This window comes from Pseudorca crassidens, chromosome 2 (assembly GCF_039906515.1).
Source record: "Pseudorca crassidens isolate mPseCra1 chromosome 2, mPseCra1.hap1, whole genome shotgun sequence".
Taxonomy (NCBI): Eukaryota; Metazoa; Chordata; class Mammalia; order Artiodactyla; family Delphinidae; genus Pseudorca; species Pseudorca crassidens.
Genome location: NC_090297.1, coordinates 78,778,206 through 78,794,492, shown reverse-complemented (window position 1 = coordinate 78,794,492; position 16,287 = coordinate 78,778,206). Strand labels below are relative to the sequence as shown.

Below are 16,287 nucleotides of genomic sequence, written 5' to 3'. Positions count from 1 at the left end.
TCAACATTAAAATAAAGTTTTCAAAATAAAAAGCTTTCCTCTAAAGGCCTCATATTAAAATGTAATTTTAGAGTTAGGTTCAGTTAGGTACACAAAACAAAAAAACTTGTATTTTGTTACTTCTGCTCATTTCTATTTTGACTCAGCAGAGGCTGCCTTTGGATACTAAATCTTTCAGTTTTTTGATTCTGTGTGTTTTTATTTCACTACAGAGTCATAAATTACTAACATTTATTGCACACTCACCTTGTGCCAGGCACTGTGCAGTACACAAAAATTAATAGAGCTACCCTTATACAGCAATGACTTGGGCTTACTGTTCATACTACTGTTACTATTCAGTTAATTAAAAAGGAAAAGAGGAAAAGTTTTTATACGTATTGCATATAATCAGTGTGATTATAGGGATATAGATTCTATAAGATGACCATTTATATATAAACGATATTCTTCCAGGTTACCAAAGGAATTTAAAAATCACTTTAAAAATAAAGTTGTAAGACTAAAACATACCTTTACTATTAATATTAAATAAGAACAAGGATATACTGTACAACACAGGGAATACAGCCAGTATTTTACAATACCTACAAATGGAATATAACCTTTAAAAATTGTGAATCACTATGTTATACACCTGAAACATATAGTATTCCATCAACTATTTCTGAATAAAAAAATATATTAAATGAAAGTAACTCACTCAAAAATTAAACGGACATATTTTAAATCAAATCTGTTCTATTGCTTTGATTATCATATAAATGATAAGCTCAACAAATGTTAAAACTCATGTATAATTAAATCAAAAGATAAGAGCTGTGGAGTAGTATGAAAAAACAACTGACTTATGATCAAAATAACTAACAAGTTGTATGACACTAAGTCATGAATGAGACCACTTTTTACCACCTCCACACTACTAGCATCATGATGCAGGCCACCAGCATCTCTCACCTACATTATTGCAACAGCCTCCCAACTGGTTTTCCTGCTTCCACTTTTGCTCCCTTTCTGTTTATTGTGAAGAAAATAGCTAGAAGAATTCTGTTAAAATGTAAGTCAAATTGTTCAATGCTCAGTACTTTCCAATGGCTTCCCATCTTACTCCAAGTAAAAGCTAAAGCCTTAAGATAATCTATAAGGCCCTACACCAGTGGCCCTTACTCACGGGCAATTTTGCCCCCCAGAGGACATTTAGTAATGTCTGAAAACATTTTTGGCTGTCACCAAAATGGGTAGTGGGTGCTACCTGCATCAAATGACACAGGCCAAGGATGCTGCTAAAACATTGGGGGAATGCACAGCACATTCCCCCAACAACGAAAAATTATCTAGTCCAAAATGCCAACAGTGCCAAAGTTGAGAAATCCTGCCCATTACCTCTTAACTTTATCTACCCCATTGCCTCTTAATTTCATCATCTATGGTCTCCCCTTACTCCACTCTAGCTATACTAGGTCCCTTGCTGTTCCTAGACTACAACAGGCATATATCCATTTTTGCACCTGCTATTCCCTCTGCATGGAATGCTCTTCTTCTGTATCTGTGTTGCTCACACCCTCAACTCTTTCAGGTCTTCACTTTCTATTGCTTCCTAGATATAAGCAAATTGTCTTTGACTTTCAATGCCTTCTGGCTACACCTCACTATTCTAACCTTGTTTTAAGATTACTCAGCAAAAATCATCTGCTGTAGTCAAGCTCATCTTCTTAAGTCTCTCTGAAGCACAGTGTACTCAGCCTTACCTTTGTTCCTGCTTTCCCTCTACCCAAAATGCTTTCCCTTTTTTTGTCTGCTATTTATATAAAAAGAATTATTTTAAAGCAAGAAGGAAATATGAAGACACTGGAAATACAACTTCCTTCCAAGAAATTTGTAGCTTGACATGTTTTCCAGTGTCTTCTACTTCATTTCAGTCGCTGGAAAATACAACACTAACAATCAATGCATTGTTGGCTTCAACTGGTAACTACTACACACCTTTTATTTCCTAAAGTCTACAGCATTCTTCCCCTAGATAGCTTCATGGCTTGCATCCTCACCTCCCTCAAATCTATGCTCAAAAGTTACCCTTTTAGTGAGGCTTTCCCTAGCTTATCTCTTTAAAATTGTAACACATGCGCGCGCGCACACACACACACACACACACACACACACACACACACACACCCTGCCCCGTGTTATTATTCTCCTAGCAATTGCAATAGTACAATATATATTACTTCTTGTTTACTGTCTATTTCACCCCACTAGACTGTACACTTCACAAAGGCAGGAATATTTGTCCATTTTGTTCACTGCTATATTGATAGCTCCAAGAACAATATCTGATACATAGCACTCAATAAGTATCTGTTGAAGTCAAATTACATCCCTGAAATTAAGTTCCTCATTTATAAAATGTAGATAACTCAGACCTCAAAGTGGTGTCAAGCAGTGGTGTTTACCTAAAGGTGCATTCCAAAATCATTCAAAGTAGTTCTTTAAAACCTACATAGTTGGGACCATTTACCCTAAAAACTAAGATTCAAGGGGACTAGAGTATGACCTAAACAGATACACTTTGAGACAGCTCCACAGGGAAGTCTAACAATCACCCTTAAATGAGAACCACTGTTGGAACTAAAATTAAGAGAAAAATAAGTCATAACATTAGTAAAAAACTAATTTGGAAAGATATATGCACCCCCATTTTCACTGCAGTATTATTTACAATAGCTAAGATATGGAATAACCCAAGTGCCCATCTATAGATTAGTGGATAAGATAATGTGATGTGATATATATGTATGTATATACATGAAATATTACTTAGCCATGAAAAAGAATGGAATCTTGCCATTTGCAACACGGATAGACCTTGAGGGCATATGCTAAGTGAAATAAATCAGACAAAGAAAGATAAATATTGTATGATTTCACTTATATGTAGAATCTAAAAAAACCAAATCAAATCAAAACAAAACAAACAAAAAAGCCAAGCTTGTGGATATAACAGATTGGTGGTTGCCAGGGAAGGGGGGTAGGTATAGGAGTGGGTGAAATGGGTGAAGGGAGTCAGAAGGTACAAACTTCCAGTTATAAAATAAACAAGTCATGGGGATGTAATGTATAGCAGAGTGACTATAGTTAGTAATAGTGTATTGCATATTTGACAGTTGCTAAGAAAGTAAATCTTAAAAGTTCTCATTACAGGAAAACTATGTATGGTGATAGATGGTAACTAGACTTATTGTGATCATTTCACAATGTATACAAATACGGGATCATGATGTTGTACACCTGAAATATAATGTTATATGTCAATTACACTTCAATTAAAAACAAAGTGCATGTTTTAAAAAGAAGGTCATAACAGTAGTAACAGAAATTTCTGAAACTCTTTTTGCAACACTGTACATTAAGAAAATAAACTTCTGGCCCTCTATGATTCTGCATCTCAAAGCCCTATATTTAGGCATTAAATTCAACTCTCTCTTACATCCTACTGGAGATCATGGCCTTCTATTATTCCAAACCTCTTTGCTGAAAGTACTAGTCCTACTGACTCCAGTTTAAAATCCTGGATTCATTTTTATTCATCCTTCTCAATTTTCTACTCACTACTAGGCAGCCTGAAAGTTCTGCTAATTTTCTCAAGAAATAGATTAATATTTTTTAAATTACTATCATCACCTCCCAAGTTCAAGGTCTAAAATCCTTACAACTGAATTTACGAAACAGCCTTCTTGATAATTTTCCAGTTTTCAATCTAACCTACATGTGGATGCAAATTAAACTTCTTCTGGTAATTTTATTATATCACTCTGCTGCTCGAAAATATATTTTTCAGCACTCAATATACATTGACTACTTCCTATATGTTTAACCTTTTTAGTCAACATCAAATTCAAAGTTTCTCTAAATTCTTAGAGACGATAAATAGAAATTAACTGAATGCTAATTATTCCCATAAAATGACATGGTCTTCTTTACGTAGTAGTACATTTACTTCAGTTTTATTTAGTGAATATATTACATCCTGTACAACAGTTGAATTTTACATTTCTCTGGCAATTAGGATATTTAATTCCACTCCCTGGTGTCATTCATATAATGCTTTTTAACCTCTTTGAATTGTTCCATGTTCTTTTTGTGTTATTATCCTGACTGGTAAAGACTTAACTCTAATAACTATCAAAACACCACCCCAATTGTATGCTGCATACCTCTTATGATTTTACCTAGCTCTGTAGTCACAACTCTTATGTCAATAAACAATCAGGCTTCTTTATGTGCTCCTCTAGACAGTTCTTTATATACTAACACATTTGGACACATTAAAGCAAATGACCTCAAAAACAAGGTCAAAATGTTACAAAAGAAGCAGTATAAAACAAAGCCAATAATCCACTTAATCTACTTTACTCAATACCAAAACCTCTAATTCAACAAAAATAACTCAGCTAGCTGCTTGTTAAGTCCTCACTCAGTTGCAGTCAGGGCCTTTTGGAATAAATTAAAGGATTCATAATTCAAATAAAACAGAGTCAAATTAATCTCAATAGCCCTAAGTTTTTCTGATCCCAAATTATCTAACTCAAATAATATATATATTATAACAACATTAACGCTGATACATGAAGAGACCAAACAATGCCTGAAACAAGGCACAATTCCCTTTTTACACTGGTACTTTATATGGATGAAGAGAAAAACTGAAATGCATTCCCTTAACTTATTTCAGAGCAAATGAAAGAGGATACTCACCATTAAAGCTCTGATAAGTATTTCTGCAAGCAGAGTGAGTGTAATCTATGAAGACACATTTAACAGAAAGGAATTAGTTCAATATTAGCAAAAATCTGAAATTATATACCCATCTACTAAAAACAAACACAATTTTTAAAATGCCATTAATGCAATTATCTGCAAAATAGGGTGTAAATAATTATAAATATTTCATATGGGAAAATACATATCCCTTTCTTTTCACTATCTCCCCAAATGGCAAGTTTATCATCCAAATAAATCATGGTAATGTAAAAATTAGTTTATAAAACCTGATATATAATAACATCCAAAAAAGGGGATCCAGTACTGATTTATATGGAGTAACAAAAAGGAAGGCAAATATGTATCAAATAATGCAAAAAGCAGGGACATCTGAGAATTGATTCTATGTAATATATAATTTTTTCCAAGTTAATATTTCTTTTAGCACTTAATTTGCTCTCTAAAGATTTCCAGATCTTATCTGAGAAATGTATATACATATATGTATATATGTGTGGTGCTACATCTACCCAGGATGTGGCATCACCACCAAAAAATCATATTGATAATTTCTCTGTCAAAACGAATTCGGCAATTGTTAAATCCTTTAGTTAATTTTACTAATAAATACTGAAAGAAAAGAATTTAACAGAGTGGTCATTTGGATACAACAGAATCCAACTACACTACACAGGATTAGTCAAAGTCCAACTAAAACAAAAAAAACACCAGTGTGCTACTGTTAATATCTAAACTTCCTGTTTCAAAGTAACTTAAAACTATCCACAAAAAGGTTATTCCAATCCCCTTTCATATACTTAGATTTGATATCTTTAACTCTTTGTGGCATGAAATCAAATCAAAGATCAAAAGATCATTTAGTCGGACTCACAGCACATTCAAAGATAATTCTGGGGGTTGGGTTAGAGGCTTAGAACTAGGTAGTGAACTGATTTTATTTAGAAATGCCTGGTTACTCAGGACTAAATTCAGTTTATTCACACCCCTTCTCATGTCTCCCTAAAGCTGTCATTACGTACTCATTTTACCTTGACACCCGTTCCTATAAAGTTGGCCAAGATTTGAAGACAAGTTGAAAACCAAATTAATTTTACTTCGTGAGCCTATGAAAATGCTTTAAAGAACTGGCCTGAGAGACGACTGAAAGGTACTGCTAAAATACGGTTTATTTAAACAGCAAGTCCAACACAGGCGGTTGTGCACAGGTCTGAATTTGAAGGGCATGTGATGCTGTGCCAGAATTCTGACTAACCTAAGTCCCATCCATACACCGTCCAGAGAAAAATGCTTTGGTTCACAGACATATTTCAAATTAGGGATTAAGGCCCAGGCAATGTTTGTTGGTGGATAAATATCCCAGTTTGCTAACCAGAAATACCTTACTTTCCATTCTGGATAGAGATCTACTTATACTTATCACTTACAGATGCCCTTTAAACTCATCTTAAACTAAGACAACCAGGCACACGACCGTGAACAAGCCTCTGAAAATCCTATCTGGTGAGAAGTAACCTGGGTTTGGGCATTGACTAAAAGGACGATCTGGGTCGCTGCCCACGTCGCGAGTGCGAGCCGCGGCAAAGGAGGCCCGCTTGCCGCTTAGCCCGAGACCGGGAAGTTGGAAGCGTCCGGGCAATTTCCACGCAGCGGGGCGGGGACCAGTCTGGGGCCGAGTCCGGAGGCCGCGGCGCTTTAGGCGCGTCCTTACCCACACCGAGGCCGGCGCGGAACTCCAGGGTCGCGGGCCACAGCGGGCGCCGGGCCGGGGGATCGGGCGCGCGGGTCCCCACAGAGGCCGACTCCGGGCACCGGGCCCGCGGCGGGCGGGCGGCCTCCGGGCCCGCAGAACAAAGCCCACACGGCCATCTTGAGACGGTAAACAGACCCCCGGGGCAGGCCACCCCGCCTCCCGCCGCCGCGGCGACCAGCCAGAGGCCGCGCTTACCGTCCTCGAAGTCCATGGCGGAGGCTCGGGGCCGACGGCCTCGGCGGCGCTGGGCTGAGCTGTGGCGGAAGGAGAGCGCCCGTGACCCGCGGTTACACACAGCCAGTAAACGCGACCAACAGCGGCGCTACTGGCCCGGGAGCCGCAGGCCACAGCGAGGCTGCGAGGCGGGGCCGGCCGGCGGTGCCGGCCGTCGCAGCGCGGCCTGCGATTGGCTGGCGCGGGCTGGTGGGCGGGCCCTGGAGTGGGGGCGGGAAGCCGGTCTGCTGTCACGCTCCCAGGTGCTGACCCTTTAGGAGCGGACGAGGGGTAAGGAAGGTGGAAAAAAAAGGAGCCACACAGACTGCCCGGGGTCGTGGGAAAGAGAGCTGGGTGTTCTGGAAGGTCTGGCTGCGGCCCGCCATGTTTGATTCTGGCAAGAGCGAAAGGATCTGGTTGGAATACCTTCCTCCAGCCCGAACTAATGTATTATACCACGTGCCGACATTTTGCTTTTTATTGGCTGGTGATGACTGATCGGAAAATGTTAAAATCCTTATGGAGTTTCTGTCGTGGAGACGCAGAAGTCCAGGACGTTTTTAGAACTCTGTGAGCAGAGGAGAACAGATTGCTAAATAGGAAACAATTATGAGTATGATCCAAGACAGGCCATGATCAAGTTCTGAGTTTCAAGGTGCAAAATAAAAGTAAAAGTTAACAGACAGGGAAGATTTGTGGCAGTAGTCATCCAGAACTGGAAGAACAACAACGGGCAAACACACATACTTATTAACATTGTATTATTGTCACTTTGGAAATAGAGTTGCGGACAGTGGGCAAAGTCATTCACCCACAAGGCAATGTGGAAAAAGACAACTGTTAGGTCATTCTAACCCTGGAGCAGCTTGAACTCCAGGTTAGAAAACATTTTTTTAATAGCGCAAATGGTGTTAACAATGAGTTGATCACAGGATAGGAAATCATGAATCAAGCCCTTTGCCCTTCTTTGGGGTCCAAGCAGTTGTGGGAACCAAGTTCCGAGAAAGCAGCCCCTAGAAACAGGACTTAAGGAAAAACTCACAGGTATACTATGTTGCATTACTGTAGCCCCAAATCTGGGCAGGGCACTGTTTCTTCCTCATCACTTTCCTTCTCCACCCTGATTGATTCACCCAGTTCTCCACCCTTTTATTGTTTTCTTCTTTTTTTTTTTTTCCTCCTATACATGTTTTCTATTCACCGGAGTAGAACATGTTGAAAACTGAACTCATGATTTCCTTCCTCAAACCTGTTCATCCTCCTTTATTCTTTCATCTGTGTTAGTGGCGTCATGAGCAACCACCCACTACTAATCCCAGCCAGAAGCCAGCAACTCATCCAGGCTACTCCCCTTCTCCCATCCTCAATCCGTACTGAAGTCTCTCATCTGCTTACTACCTCCTAAAATGTCTTAAATTTGCCCCCTGCTCTCCAGCTCACTGCACTACCTGAGTTAGACTCTCATTATCTCTCTCCCAAACTATTGCCATAGCTTCCTAAGTAATTTCTCTGCCTTTCCACCTTGACCTTCTCAGGCTCCTCAGGGCCACGGTGATCTAAAGGCAAATCTGAACATATCATGCGTCTCTATCATGGATTAGGTGAAGGCAAAGCTCCTTAACATAGAGCACATCCAGCAGGATCTAGCCACTGCCAGACCTGCCATCTTCCTACATTTCTCCCTCCTCCACTCTCCCCTACTCTTTCCGTTTTGATTGGCAATTTTAAGCTACTTGCATTTCCCAAAACACCCCAATGCTTTTTTTTTTTTTTTTCGGTACGCGGGCCTCTCTGTTGTGACCTCTCCCGTTGCGGAGCACAGGCTCCAGACGCAGGCTCAGCGGCCATGGCTCACGGGCCCAGCCGCTCCGCGGCACGTGGGATCTTCCCAGACCGTGGCACGAACCCGTGTCCCCTGCATCGGCAGGCGGACTCTCAACCACTGCGCCACCAGGGAAGCCCCCAATGCTTTTCATGTCACTGAACTTTTGCTTAGGTTTTTCTCTCTGTTTGGAACACTCCCTAGTTAACCCTTCTCATCCTCAAAACACAGTTCAGAATTTATTTCCTTTAAAAAAACGCTCCCACATCCCACCCCCACCCCCTAGACCAGTACTTCTCAAATATTAATGAGCATATGATTCACATTCAGTCAGTCTGTGTTGGAGTCGGAGAGTCTGCATTTCTCACAAGTTTCCAAGAGATGTTGCTGCTGGCAGTCGAACTAGACTTGGAATAGCAAGGCCCTGGGCCCTGGGCTCTATTAAAAGCCCCTCCTCTGAGTTCCCTGGACCAACCTCTGCTCCAGCACTATCTTCCTTGCATCAGATACTGTTTGGCTTTATGTCTCTCCACGTTAAAAGTCTTTTGAGATTAGACCTAAGTCTTCTTTGTATCCTAAGTGCCAAGCACATAAGTTTAACAATTAAAACTGAGCTCTCCCTGAGGTTTTCAACTTTTTTTCTTGTTATCAAGGCAAAGGAATGATTTTGTAATCTGAGGTCTTCAGGTCTTGGCATAAGTGAAAGGAAATAAACATTGGGTCACTATTTATATTTGTGTATCATGTGCACACACGCATATGTACGTGCTCACGCACACACGCATATGTACGTGCTCACACACACACACACACACACACACACACACACACATACACACACACACCCCCACCTTACTCCCCTGAAAGAGAAAACTGCCAGACAAGGAACTCCTAACTCCAGAAGAAACCTGACCTCAGCACAAACGCCTGGAGAGCCAGAATACATGTGTCTCTTCCCTCCTTCCTTCCTCCTTCCCAAATAGGAAGTGTTCTTGAAGAGGCAGATGGCAGTGCCTGAGACACCCCATAATACTTGAGAGACTATCACATCATCCCCTAATTCACTTATGGAACAAATATTGGATAAGCACTAACTATGTGCCAAACATCCTTTTCTTCATTGTTGTCTCTTTCCTTCCTCCCAGGGTCTGTACTTTGCTAGGCTCAGATTTTTACCCTGAGGGGCCAATGTTTTGTACAAAGTCTTATATCATTTCATCCTCCACATATTTCGCAAGAGGTAGAAGGTTGGTAAACGCCAGACTGGCAGAGTCCCTTGGAAAATAAAAGAGAACAGGGTGTGTAAGACAAATTAAAAAGAAAGTTACTCATCCAAGAACACATAATGAGTAATTGCTGGTTCCATATTTTTAAAAAAATTTTTTTGAGGTATAGTTGATGACAATATTATATAAACTGGTTTCATATTCAGGATAAATATTATATAGTCATGCTTGGGTCTATTGGTGTATGGATTCAACCTTGTAGACCCAGCATCATCATCAGGGTCCTCAGGTTAAAAAGGGGGCATGGGAAGGGGTTTGCTAACCTATCATTTGCATAATTGCACATAATGTGGTAAAAGAAACTGCATACCAAAAGAAGTGATCAAGAAGGCTTTAGAGATTCCTCACTTTGTTCTATGTTTTAGGCCTTCCTCAGATTAGAAAAACTCCATTAGTTTCATATGCATTTCCTCCCCCCAAAATGGAGGTAAAATTTAAAATGCAAAGTGCTTTCAAAACGTAATAATTGCTCTATGGTGCGCGAGCCGCGGGAAGTGGCTCGCTGGCCGGGACAGGTCGGGGTGCAGTGTGCCCTGCTCTCAGGTCATCTTCATTGCCTGCCCCAGTGGAGCACCTCCTGCATTAATGTTCACAGCCACCTCTGAGGTCTCTGCTGTTTCCTCCTGACTTCACCAAACAACCGTGTCATCGGAATCGAGCAAAAATCGAAAGCCCAAAGTGATCCGAAGTGATGGAGCTCCAGCTGAAGGGAAGCATAATCGTTCTGACACTGAACAGGAAGGTAAATACTACAGCGAGGAGGCTGAGGTGGACCTGTGGGACCCTGCAGAGACTATGAGCTGTACAAGTACACGTGCCAGGAGTTGCAGAGGCTCATGGCCGAGATCCAGGACCTGAGGAGCAGGGGAGACAAGGACGCGGCAGTTGAGATCGAAGATCGGAGGATCCAGAGCTGTGTGCATTTCATGACTCTAAAAAAGCTTAACCGGGGCCTTCCCTGGTGGCGCAGTGGTTGAGAGTCCACCTGCCGATGCAGGGGACACGGGTTCGTGCCCCGGTCCGGGAAGATCCCACATGCCGCGGAGCGGCTAGGCCCGTGAGCCATGGCCGCTGAGCCTGCACATCCGGAGCCTGTGCTCCGCAACGGGAGAGGCCACAACAGTGAGAGGTCCGCGTACCACAAAAAAAAAAAAAAAAAAAGCTTAACCGATTAGCCCACATCAGGTTGAAGAAAGGAAGAGATCAGACTCATGAGGCCGAGCAGAAAGTGGACGCCTATCACCTGCAGCTCCAGAACCTGTTGTATGAGGTGATGCACCTGCAGAAGGAGATCACCAAATGTCTGGAGTTTAAGTCAAATCACGAAGAAATCGATCGGGTCAGCTTAGAGGAGGCTCCTCCAGACATCAGCAAGGCGGAAGTCACCATAGGAGACCCTCACCAGCAGACCCTTGCACGTCTGGACTGGGAGCTGGAGCAGCGGAAAAGCCTGGTGGAGAAGTACCGAGAGTGCCTGTCCAACAAGGAGAAGATCCTTAAGGAGACTGAAGTAAAGAAGGAGTACCTGAGTAGCCTCCAGCCTCGTCTCAACAGCATCATGCAGGCTTCCCTACCGGTGCAGGAGTAACTTTATGCCCTTCGACCAAGCTCACAAGCAGTATGAGACAGCCCGACACCTACCTCCTCCCCTCTATGTCCAGGCCACTGTGTATGGGCAAGACAAGCGCAAGGAGATGCTGAAGAGGCACCCGCTGTCCGTCATGCTGGACCTGAGGTGCAAAGATGACAGTGAACTGCACCTGACTTTCTACTACCTCATGAACCTCAACATCATGACGGTAAAAGCCAAAGTGACAACCGCCACAGAACTGATCACCCCCATCAGTGCAGGTGACTTGCTGTCTCCTGACTCAGTCCTGAGCTGTTTGTATGCTGGGGATCATGGAAAGAAAACTCCAAATCCAGCCAATCAGTATCAGTTTGATAAAGTTGGCATCCTGACTTTGAGGGACTACATACTTGACTTAGGGCATCCCTATTTGTGGGTGCAGAAGCTGGGTGGCCTCCACCTCCCCAAAGAGCAGCCCCAGCACACTGTGATCGCTGACCACTCTCTGAGCGCCAGACACATGGAGACCACCATGAAACCGCTGGAGACCACCATGAAACCGCTGAAGACCAGGGCGCAGTCCCGCCTGGCCCGCCACAAGTGGTTTGCCTCCCTGGAACACGGCATTGTGCCAGTTACCAGTGACTGCCAGTACCTCTTCCCTGCAAAGGTTGTCTCTCGCCTGGTGAAGTGGGTGACGATTGCCCATGAGGATTATACGGAGCTGCATTTTACCAAAGACATCGTGGAGGCGGGACTGGCTGGGGACACCAATCTCTACTATATGGCACTTGTGGAAAGGGGCACGGCTAAGCTCCAGGCTGCCATGGTGCTGAACCCCGGCTACTCCTCCATCCCACCCATTTTCCAGCTCTGTCTGAACTGGAAAGGCGAGAAAACCAACAACAACGACGACAATATTCGGGCCGTGGAGAGTGAGGTCAATGTGTGCTACAAGGAGCTGTGCGGCCCCCGGCCCGGCCACCAGCTCTTGACGAACCAGCTGCAGCGTCTGTGTGTGCTGCTGGACGTCTACCTGGAGACGGAGAGCCACGATGACAGCGTGGAGGGGCCCAAGGAATTTCCCCAGGAGAAAATGTGTCTGCGGCTTTTCAGGGGCCCCAGCAGGATGAAGCCGTTTAAATATAACCACTCTCAAGGATTCTTCAGCCATCGCTGACCTCCCACTCGGCCTGTTGTTTCCCCCCAGACCCAACTGCTGTGCCTCTGCTTTCTGCTCTGGCGCACATGTGGCTCTTTTTTTTTTTTTTTTTACATCTTTATTGAAGTATAGTTGCTTTACAATGGTGTGTTAGTTTCTGCTTTATAACAAAATGAATGAGTTATACATATAAAAAAAAAGTAATAATTACCTCCCTTCCTTAGGTACATATTATATAAAGTTTACATTTCTAGAAAATGAGGTTTATTCCCTTATAGGGGCTCAATTAAACCTCTGAATTATTGCCACTCATTTTATCTATTAGTATGTTATAGTCCATCATAAATTTTAATTTCCTAAGTAAATTGAGAGCAAGATGTCTGTGACATCTGTCAACCCCACTGATGGCCAGAATTGATTTGGTGGATCTGCCCTTCTGGAAAGGTGTCCTCTTTCTTCCTGGCTCTGCCACATGTGTCTGTCCCAAAGCTGCATGCTTCATTGAAGAGGATGATTTTCCTAGATAGAGGAGGACAAGGATCTATACGGAGTCAGGTTCTTCTGCTGGAATATCCAAGGCATGTTAAGTAGGTTATCCTGCCTGGGATAGATAATGAGCCACTTGAAGGTGGAGATTTCATCTTTATGTCTCCAGCCCCCTAGCACAATATCCCTGCCTGGCACATGGTAGACTCTAAAATGTTTGTGGAATAAATAAAAAGGAAACAGACCCACAGTCAGATCCAATATTAAGATAGATTCAATTCTACATTAAGGCTACACATATTAATAAAAATACAGACATGCAAAATTCAAACTTGCACACATACAATGTAACTCCCTTTAGAGTCCTTACTAAAACACATAGTTTACAAACAGAAAAAAGGCACAATCCTGGGAAAGCCAGTAGAGGGCACCACATACCAAATATAGTCAAAATTCGGCTGCAGAAATTGAGCACATGTTCTAGATACTGCTGGTCTGAGTGTTCCAAATAGAAACAGGGTGGAGCATATTCCTGTGGGCTGGTGCTCTACAGGTACCTGAATTTCTATTCTGGTTTAATTGTGGATATAAATTTCCCTGTTTGCCTCATTTCACTAGGTTTCATTTTTAGAGATAACTTTTAAAGGCTGAATCAAAGGATGAAAAATCTTATTATAATGGTATATTTGAAAAGCAGGATATGAAATTGTGTATGGAATCTGACAAGAGCAATGTCAATAATTTTTTTAAAAGACAAAGTATGAAAATAAAATGGAAAGAAAAATCCCAAAACATGAACAGTGACTCTTTGTGTGATGACTTTTTATATGCACAGAGACATACCTATTTGTTCTCCTATAGTCTCCAAATTTCTTGAGCACTTCTATAATGTAAAATATATAGTTTATATAAAACAAACTGTAATATTTATTAATAATTAGTGTTTATAAAAATTTCTCCTTAGCCAAATGTTATATTTCATTTTCATAGTAGATATAGTTACTGTTAGGGGTAGGGAAAGGAACAGCTATTTTCCACTTAAGTAAGTGGTCCTCAAGCCTGTCTCTACTCTAGAATCATCTGGGCACTTTTAATAACTTCCAGTATCCAGGCCTCACTTTGGAGATTCTGATTTAATGATGAATCTAAAACTGTCACCAATGTTGATTTTCAAGACATTCATAAGAGATGTTGTTGGAATAAGTTCCCTTCTGTTTCAGTAACTTGTATTTCTCAAGGAGATGTTGACTCTAGAAAAAAAAACTTTATAGATTGAGTAACCACACATTAGCAGATCGATCCCTGTGTGTGAAATGGTATAACAGCTACACCCTGAATCAGGGCTGGTACAGATGCATATACATCTTTCAGCTCTAAAATCTGGCTTGGTTCCAATATTCCCTCTAACTACCCTGCATCCTTGGGAGGTAATTAGCTAATGACAGTAAAGGCTTTTAAACTGAAACATGTATAATGCTAAACACAGGAAACACACAATGGATTTCACTGACTGCCAATACTTCTCAACCAGAGACAGTTGCTGCATCTTTCAGCCAGGTTCTCTTTTGCAGCTGAAATCTTCTAATCTTTATTTCTACAAACAGAGTTCTCTTTTTTAAATGCCTTTCCTACAAATCGAAGACCTAAGAAGATTACCCCTTTATTCTCTCAGAAGTGAGGTTCCTGCCTCAACAAAACACCACATAGTAGTATGGTTTGGTGTGAATGATGTTTAGGCAGATGGGTTTGCTTGGATCACTGAAGTCAAAAGGGGTCATACTGGGTGGTCCAGTATCAGTCCTGACACCACCCTACACATCATCTTTGGCTTTAAAGCAAATGATTTGTGCACATGGTAATAAATCAAGTAGTATAAAAGAACTTCCAGGGAAAAGCTAGAGCCTTTCCTCTTTTCCTTGCTTAGTTAGCTCCAATCCCTTCTACAGAGGAAAACTGGTTTTATCTGGAGTGAGATCATTCAGTCTTTACTTCCAGTGCATTCTATATCTCTCTTCTTGGATTACCAACTTTAGTCAGTGTCAGTCAATTCACAGTATGAAAATCAGAATGTATCTCATACTACTCTTCTCTTCCCAATGTTTAACAGCAGTAATAGTGTTTTATTTCCTCCATTGGAACTAAACGTTTACATTTATTTTAAGTAAATTTATTTGTTTTAGGCTGCGTTGGGTCTTCATTGCTGCACGTGGGCGTTCTCTAGTTGCGGCGAGCAGGGGCTACTCTTCATTGCAGCATGCGGGCTTCTCATTGCAGTGGCTTCTCTTGTTGCGGAGCACGGGCTCTAGGCGCGTGGGCTTCAGTAGTTGTGGCACGCGGGCTCAGTAGTTGTGGCTTGCAGGCTCTAGAGCACAGGCTCAGTAGTTGTGGCACATTGGCTTAGCTGCTCTGCTGCATGTGGGATCTTCCCGGACCAGAGATCGAACCCGTGTCCTCTGCATTGGCAGGTGGATTCTTAACCATTGCACCACCAGGGAAGTCCTAAACGTTTACATTTTTGAACAAGGACTCAAATTTCTATTTTTTATTAGTGTATCTATGGATTTCCTCTATAAAATGAAGGTATTGATCCCCCTTCCCGTTCCTCCACTTTTCCTTTCCCTTTTTTTTTGTTAGCAATATTTAACCACTAACAAAATTGTTAATATTTACATTCAGTACTGCTATCATGAAAAATTCTTTCCTACTTTATCTATAGGTTGACTTTAGAAGTTAATAACCTATATACTTCCTTCCCAAGGGGACAGTATGAAAAGGTAGGAGCAAGGGGAAAATTTACACTGGAGAAACCTGGCAAACATTACCTCAACCAGGTTATCAAGGTCAGAAAGAGTGATAAGTCATGTTGATAGTATGTACCCTTGATTTGATGTGACAAAAACGGCACTTGACCTTTGTGGTCTTCACTACAAAACCCGTAACACCAGTCTAATCATAAGAAAAACACCACACAAATCCCAAATAAGGGACATTGTATAAAATACCTGACTAGTACTCCTCAAACTCATTAAGGTCATCAAGAATAAGGAAAGTCTGACAAACTATTACAGCCAAGAGGAGCCTAAGGAGACATGATGACTAAATGTAACGTGGTATCCTGGATGGGGTCTTGGAACAGAAGAAGATATTAGATAAAAACTAAAGAAATCTGCATAAAGTATGGATTTTAGTTAATGATAATAGATCATTACTTGTTCATTA

The 16,287-nt window shown here is 41.8% G+C and overlaps 2 protein-coding genes across 3 annotated transcripts in view; one reads left to right on the top strand and one right to left on the bottom strand.

Moving 5' to 3' along the window:
* Positions 1–6,891, bottom strand: part of ZNF326 (zinc finger protein 326) — a 36,774-nt gene extending 29,883 nt beyond the window's left edge. The window contains exons 1-2 of one of the 2 annotated variants that reach the window (XM_067726849.1): positions 6,725–6,891; positions 4,753–4,797 (exon numbers count right to left, since the gene is read on the bottom strand). In XM_067726849.1, the coding sequence (XP_067582950.1) occupies positions 4,753–4,797; positions 6,725–6,740 (61 nt within the window). In that variant the 5' untranslated portion in view covers positions 6,741–6,891. The remainder of the gene's footprint in view (positions 1–4,752; positions 4,798–6,724) is intronic. The other variant, XM_067726850.1, reaches the window with a different exon arrangement.
* Positions 6,892–10,477: 3,586 nt separating this feature from the next.
* On the top strand, positions 10,478–12,844 carry LOC137218963 (THO complex subunit 5 homolog; the record flags this gene model as incomplete). The annotated part of the gene is given in 4 exon segments (XM_067726848.1): positions 10,478–10,634; positions 10,637–10,784; positions 11,006–11,434; positions 11,436–12,844. Coding segments are annotated over 4 exon segments (1,899 nt in total), but the record flags the coding sequence as incomplete, so codon positions are not given.
* Positions 12,845–16,287: the final 3,443 nt, after the last annotated feature.